The following is a 7,500-nucleotide window of genomic DNA, read 5'->3' as shown; positions in this document are numbered from 1 at the left end:
AGTCCCATGTTTGTGAAAAAGCTTGGTCTATTCACAGCATTGGCGTCTATCAAATTTCTACTTTATTCAGGCAAGTGCTTTCAGTCATATCCTAAGCTCAATAAATTGTGTAATAAACTATGTAAATGCATCAACTTCTCTCCTTGTAGAAATGTTCTTCTTTACTACATATACACCAAGTTAAACATACAATACTTGTACATGCCAAACTAATAATCTGATACTTAGTTGGAGTATTTGGAGCCAGTCAATTTTTCTTGCATCTTATCATTTAACTGAACTTCAAGAATGTATATGAATAATTATATTCCAAAACAAGTTTAACAACAATAGAGGTTGAAAACTGAATACTCATTTAGGGAGATGTAAACTGAAAGCTAGCCCTTTCCCTTTTTTCAAATAATAAATTTCCCCGTAACTTCTTTGGATTATGTTATAAAACAGTTGAACTTAATATAATATAAACCTAAGGATGCATCAACTTAAACCATGGTGATTCCCAAATAATTTTCACAAGACAAATGAATTTGCAAATATTATACTGCCATTACAAACCAATTTAAAAGAAGCCACAGCCAAAGAATACAACCAGCTATCCATTCAAACCATAATTACAAAGCAAGAAGTTAGTCTAGGAAATAGAATCACTGAAATGCATTCTGGTATATAAACCCTTTGGCGGTATCGATTAAGCAGAATATTATATCAATTTACTTTCAAGAAACAAAATGGCCAAATTACCAATATATATTCACACTGCCCTATGGTGAAAAAAAGAATGACTATAACTTTCCTTTTATTTACTTTTTTTTCAAATAAATACTCCTTGAATAAATAATGATATATATAATGATAATCTGCACAAATATAGCAAGTATAATTAAAGGAATGTATAAAGTAAGTAAAAGTCAACATATAGCTGTTCATATTATTAACAACATTTATGCAAAATAAATAAATGAAATTAGAGAAGAGTTGAGCTATAGTGACCTTGCAGGAATTTAAATTTGAAGTTGTGGCATTTTTGCCATTTATACAGACAAGGGGTATATATTCAAAATTGCATTTTTGCAATTTCATATGCCAAAGGTTTAACAAAAATGAAAATCATAGCAATGCTATAGACTGACTACAAAATGAAAAATTGATCAATACTTTTGACTTTCTAACACAAAATACTAGTCTACAAATAGAGCAAACCTACTTGACCAAATGAGACTGAAAATTTTATTCCATTTTTAAGCTATAAAATATAAAAAGTAAGTTTCCAGATTCAAGAAAGAAGACTGCTTTCACAAAAGAACTTTAAGAGTAATACCCATAATTTGCTTTTACTGAATGTGTCAATACAAGCACCACAAACTTTTATTGGAAATGAATAAATAATCAAATGAAAAGTGTTGAATCTACAGACATTCTTCTTATAAATAGCAGACTAAAATATCTACAGAAACTGACTATTTTCATGGATGAGATGCTATCATACAGAATTCTGCATGCACATTACCCTCTGTTCAATAAGCACAGATGAAAGTAATTTCATCTTCACTTTATGCACAATTACATATTTATGCACATATTTTATAATACTGGTAATATATATTTTTTCCTGCACCATTTCACCATATACATAACTGATGATTTACCAAAAAGAAAAAAAGAAAAGAAAAGAAAGAAAAAAAAATCTTCATACAAATTAAACTTTCATAATGTTTCTAAAATTTTCTTATGTATTCACCAAATAAAACTAACTCAAAACAACTAAAAATAAGGTATAACAAAACAGTTGTAATACTAAACCATTATTTCTTAAAATGGGGAAAAAGAAAGAAAAGAAAAGAAAAAAAGAAAAAAAAAATATATATGTACATACATTATCAAAAAAACAAACTTACTTTTTTCCGTAATTCATTTCCATGAAGAGTAGCTTTCCATAGAAATGCGTTGGTTCTTCATAGTTATATCTTGGTGTGGTTTTCCAAATTCAAGTTGCAAAAATGCCAGTCCTGTAAAATATAAAATATTGTGAACACATTGAAGGTGGTAATACACCATTAGCTATTCCATCAACTTCCTTAATGAGACTTCAACTATGAAATATGAACATGGGATAAAAGAAATCTATATCTAAAGCATATGTGTAAAATGTAAATATTTCTTAATAACTAATGTATAATTTTCATTTTTTCCTAAAAGTAAAGATAATAAACACACATAGTCTGTTGAAATAAAATGTGCTTTATCAATTTCATCAATGTCTGTAAAATTAAAAACATAAACTAGATGCTTGTGATTTTAAACTAAACCTATTTTGGAGAATATTACAGTAATTCTAGTAGTTATAATGATAATTTTCATCATCTGTGAATAAATAACAATCATTCTTAGTGTGATTGGAAAAAAAAAAATATATACACTAAAATGTAAAAGATAGAAATCTAATTGAATCGGCATACTCCTGTACTAGCCCTCAGTAACATTTCTAACTGTTGGCACATTCATGTTCCCAAGTCATTTTTTTTTGTAATAAGACAATAAATCATACATGTATCATTTTCAAGAAACCTTTTACAATACAAGTAGGGGGATATCAAAATAACAGAGTAATTGTATTGTACTCTGCTATGTTTCATGAATACCACCAAATACAATTTCCGAGGTGTGCATTTCCAAAGTAAGTGTGCACTGATGAATTGTTTGTGGAAAAAAAATAGATTAAGAGTACTTAAGTTCAGTATTTGAACTGCAGTATTTGAACAAGAATGCTGAACACTTTTGTGTTCAGCAACTGACTGGTGTCCAGTCTTATCCTCCTCCCTCTAACAGCCCAGACTGGACAATACCAAATGAAGTTTTTTTGCAATGCCTAAACATGAATTGACATGAGTTATGGCTATGGGTTGTTTTCATAAGAAATGAATTTGATCATCATTAACTTTCTTAAGATTTTCTTTAATTGGTGACTACTTTTTCCAATTCTGAGATGAAAGTAAATTCTCTTTTTCAATTTTCCTTTTACTTCAGAATAATTGTTATTTCATACAAGGTCTCATAGATGTTATTTATCACAGTAGACATCTAAAGAAATTCACAAAAATTATGTTTAACATTAATTTTACTCAGTGTGTATTTTCTGCCATAGTTAGTGCAGGATGTGCATTGAAGGTACTAAACAAACATCACCATTTGGTGGCCAACTAACGGATCTTACATGTCCATTAGAGCGGGGTTTCCCAAAGTGAGCTCTAAGGAGCCCTGGGGCTCTGGAAGCCTTTTTTTAATGGGGACCAAATGCTTTATAACCCGTTTCGGACAGGGCCCCTAACAACCTAACTGCTAGTCTGGACAGCTGGTGTATGATGCTGGGGGAACCTACAAAAAATTAGAGGGATAGGGAAAGTGTTTTCTCTTCCCTTCAGGTAGCACAGAATAGCATAAACATGATTTCCCATAAATCAATTAAAAAATGTGGGTTTAGGCTGACTTTGGAACCCTGTAGCTCTGAAGTTAGTGTCGTCACAGCCATAATACTTCATGACTGTGTGTACCCTCAACTGTGGGCAGATCCCGATGTTGCATAACGTATGTACTGACACCCGTCTTTTAGATCTAATCAGTGCCATCATGTAAGTTGTGACACCCGTGCTCAATGGGTTAAAGAAAAATTAAATGGATGCAGATATTTTATTGAAATTTTTACTGGAAAGAGATATAATAAGTAATGTTAGTGTTAAAATTTGAATTTATCATTTTTTATATATTTTGTAAATTGACCATTTTGGGTTCCAAGAAAAATCTTTGCCCTGCTGAAGGGCTCCAAGGTGCCTAAAAGTTTGGGCAACCCTGCATTAGAGTGCATAAAGCAATGCCATGGCCTCTGCACTTCATGCTTTGGCAATGGTCAGCAAACCTCCACCATGTATATTATGGCAAGACAGTTTCCAAACCATCTTTGTAAATTATTCTCAAATAAGGAACAAGTGTAACCCTATCTTTCCAGAATATATGTGGTGGAAGTTTATTGTCCTTTGCCACATCAACAAAAGTTAGAAGCCACAACAGTGACTAGGCAATGCACCATTATGACACTGAACTTATGCCCTATGGACTGAGAATGTTCAACTGAATGTATTCGGAGTTTTGCTGTTCTATATACCCATTTACACCCCCGTAAATACTTCCATTTATCGTTCCCTTTCTATTACCTCATCTCCTTGAATTAATCATGAAAACCTTCATGGAATTGTTTCCACTTCTATTTATGTGGATGAAAGTATTAACCCTCTCTGGACGGGTGGTACACTACGGTACCGCTCATTCAAGGGCCCGTTGGCCAGGTGGCACCATATGGTGCCAGTCATTTAATTGATTTAGGCCTAAGTGTTCGAAAGTCCCGGCATTGTGACATGCAAGGCTGGAATGCCCCTGTCGTGAGTGGGTTAATTATATATCGAGAACTCACATAATGTAGAGCACATGCAATACATCCTACCAACACACAACTCTGCGCTTTTATATTCTGCCTTGCAGAAGGACCCCTCTAAAACTAATAATTTTAACATGTTCAACTCATGGTTTACTATCATGTTTATAAAATATACATGTTTAAATACATGTGCTACTGCTATATGTCTTTATCTCTGTTCCTAAAGTAACGGTTACTTTTATCAACTGTAAAACTCCACCATTTGATAACTAGGTAACATAATATATATTTTCTGGAATATAAACTTGACCTCTACAACAATGAAAGATACACATATGCTTTGCCACCAGGCAACAAAACAAGTATCTTCAAGTGGATTTGGAAAAAAACACATTTAATAAAATAATGAGAGAAAGGTGTTCCCTTGAGACCTACTGCTAGCGTTTTGTAAATAACTATCCTATGATATGAACTGCCTGTAGACAAAGAAAATATTCTACATTAGAAAAAAATTATATAATACTGCTGAAGCAAAAACAAACCTGAAAATACATGAATGTAAGAAACCTTGTCCTTATTCGATAATCACCAAGCATAACTACTACAAATCCAACTTTTCTCAAACACAAAACAAATAACGAATTTATAAGATATCCAAGTTACACAATGCTCAAGTCACATTAGACATAACGCAATAACCAAACCATTTCAAAGTACATAAGCAAACCAAACAATAAACCGAAAACAATGTCAGAAAACCAACACCCACATCGGATAAGAAGTACTTCAAGATCCCATAAAAGCAAAGATAAATCAACCTGTTGATATTCTCCCGTACTTCAACTCGTAACTCTACCCAAGACACAACCATAGAGATACACAAAGGAAAGAGAACTTCGCTGTAGAGTGTTCCATGGCTCTGTTTTGGACTCTGAAAGTACGTGACAGCACCTTGGCTCAGGGTTTTCAAGCTGATCACTTCAATTGGACTAATTTACGGGACTCACTCTGGTCGCTCCCAAGAGGCTGCTCTGTTTACATTCGCCAGGAGCTGAGAAGGGATCCCGTGCCTTGTGAAGAGGATTGGAAGGCCTTTGGATGGTTGTGTCGATGGGGTTTCATTTCGTTGTTAATCTCTGGTGGACGTGTAAAACGCATTAATGTGTTGTAAAACTAGTAGAAATAGTGTATGCAATTGTCATAACTTTAATAAAACTTGGTGGTATAAAATGTCCTGTTTGCCATCGTTGATATTTATGGCGTTCGATCCTCTTACGTCTTAACTTGTCGTATGGTTCTTTTTTAAATATTTTATTGTTATGACAAATATTCAATTTGCTTCCACGTTTCAAACCAGGCGTATTTTCAGTTATTAATTTTATTACTCTAGCTGCCAGGGAATCCGCAGCGCGTGGCGTGGCCCTGCGCACACCGCCCCGCGCAGCTCGGACGATCCTTCAACAACACGAACTCAGTCATCAATGCTCGGCCGCGGAGGAAGGAGTGAATTGCGCCTCAAGCACTCGGACAATGTAACCTCTATTGTTTTAGAGGCCCTAGAATGACATGATGATTCGTTTATTTTTTCTCTGAAATGCAGGTCCATGTGTAGACAGGAGAACGGGTGTTTGTGTTTTTTCTTTGGAGGGGCCCAGAGGAGAGAAAGCTTCGGGTCAGGAAAGGGATGATCTCCGTACTCCTCCTGTGCCTCGAGTCACCTTGCACTGCGTCGGGATTAGGAAGACCGCGGTGACAGTCTTTGCGCGTTCGTGAGCAAGCCCCGCGGAGGGTGTCGAAGAGGCGCCGAGTGTCAAACTTCAGAGTGTTTGGGAAGAGCGGTGGCAGATGTGTAATAAGATGAGCGAGAAGGAAGGCAAGGAGGAGCGGGCGCCGCTCATCGAAGAGACGTCGCAGTTGTTGAATCCTTTCGTGCATCGGCTGGAGCTCAACACCGCCTATGACAAGTTCAAGGTACGTTACCCTGGCCCTAGTCTGTATGGTTGAGCGATGCTTGGCGTGGTTTTCTCTGTCGTTGAGGGAGAAGGGCGCCAAATATGGCTTGGAATTGTGGGTTGTGTCTCGGTATTGTGTTGCCTGACTGGGGTTACCCACTGTAGCCTGGCGGAGTTACCGGTCACTCACCTCTCTACGGTAGTTTCCTGACAGCCTCTCGACCACGACGAATCTCAGTGATTTGCTCGTCTTCCTCTTGGCCATGCATTTCTGGTCGAAAAGAACCAGTCGAGCAAAAGCAGGGAAGCATCACATGACACCATTACCCTCTAGCTCCTCTCCCTTTCCGCAGATACTATCACCAGCCTCCGGCAGCTCAGCCTCTTCCAGTGGCACCACTCCTTTGCAAAGGATATGCACTGTCGCCTGGCCTATCCTACCACCATCACCTGACCTCTTAGAAACACCTCACTCTTTCCCAGCTACGATTGCATCACCCAAGACAGCTCTCCTTGAAAGAAAATGAATAAAAATGAATAAATGAGGCTTTTTTTCATAATTGCGGATAAACACTTGTAATCCAGAGAAAGTATGGTCTCTCCCACGCAAAAGAAAGTTATGGATACCTATCATGTCTTAGTATATCGTGGCCATAGAACGTTGATGGTGACCGGACGTGGAGGAATGTGATGGTCTAGTGAGAATCTTCGGAAATCCCCTTCCCCCCCTCTATTCATGATATTTGTGTCAATGTAGATTTATGAGGAGTATTGGGGGGGGAGACCTTAAGAATCGAAATATTTAACTCGAGATGTTTTCATGTATTCTGCGAGCTTGAATGAACTGCCCAAAGTAGATCAACACGCTTCAGTGACTATAGCCAGCGGGGCAAAAAAGCGAGATGTTGCTCCGTTATAAGAAAAGAGAGAGAAAACATGATCTCACGATGATATATATAAAAAAAGGCCTGCTCTGGACACGCTCTCGTTTTTATTGAAGAGTGAACACGATTACAAACGCTCCGGTATCAGCTGATAGGAGTTTAGACCGTGATGCGGCACACATGGTAGTTTTTTGTAAAAGCTTTTAATCCGTTGTGGATGATAAACAGTTTACCAAGT

General features: G+C 36.7%; 2 protein-coding genes across 9 annotated transcripts in view; one reads left to right on the top strand and one right to left on the bottom strand.

Annotated features, from left to right (window-relative positions):
* Positions 1-6,800, bottom strand: part of sav (scaffold protein salvador) — a 15,663-nt gene extending 8,863 nt beyond the window's left edge. For 2 of the 7 annotated variants that reach the window (XR_015192134.1, XM_043014291.2), the window contains exons 1-2: positions 5,434-5,906; positions 1,896-2,006 (exon numbers count right to left, since the gene is read on the bottom strand). The gene's annotated coding sequence lies outside the window, so the exon portion shown is untranslated. Of the gene's footprint in view, positions 1-1,895; positions 2,007-5,244; positions 5,271-5,377; positions 5,907-6,568 lie in introns of those variants that run through there. The other 5 variants (XR_015192135.1, XM_043014292.2, XR_015192136.1 and 2 more) reach the window with 4 other exon arrangements.
* Positions 6,262-7,500, top strand: part of LPCAT (lysophosphatidylcholine acyltransferase) — a 74,455-nt gene continuing 73,216 nt past the window's right edge. For both annotated transcript variants that reach the window (XM_043014288.2, XM_043014289.2), the window contains exon 1: positions 6,262-6,397. In XM_043014288.2, coding sequence (XP_042870222.1) covers positions 6,272-6,397 — 126 coding nt within the window. In that variant the 5' untranslated portion in view covers positions 6,262-6,271. The remainder of the gene's footprint in view (positions 6,398-7,500) is intronic.

This window comes from Penaeus japonicus, unplaced genomic scaffold (assembly GCF_977035675.1).
Source record: "Penaeus japonicus unplaced genomic scaffold, GWHDUDI00000001_assembly GWHDUDI00000023, whole genome shotgun sequence".
Classification (NCBI taxonomy): domain Eukaryota; kingdom Metazoa; phylum Arthropoda; class Malacostraca; order Decapoda; family Penaeidae; genus Penaeus; species Penaeus japonicus.
The sequence above is the reverse complement of the archived record's forward strand: the minus strand, read 5'-3'. Positions and strand labels throughout refer to the sequence as shown.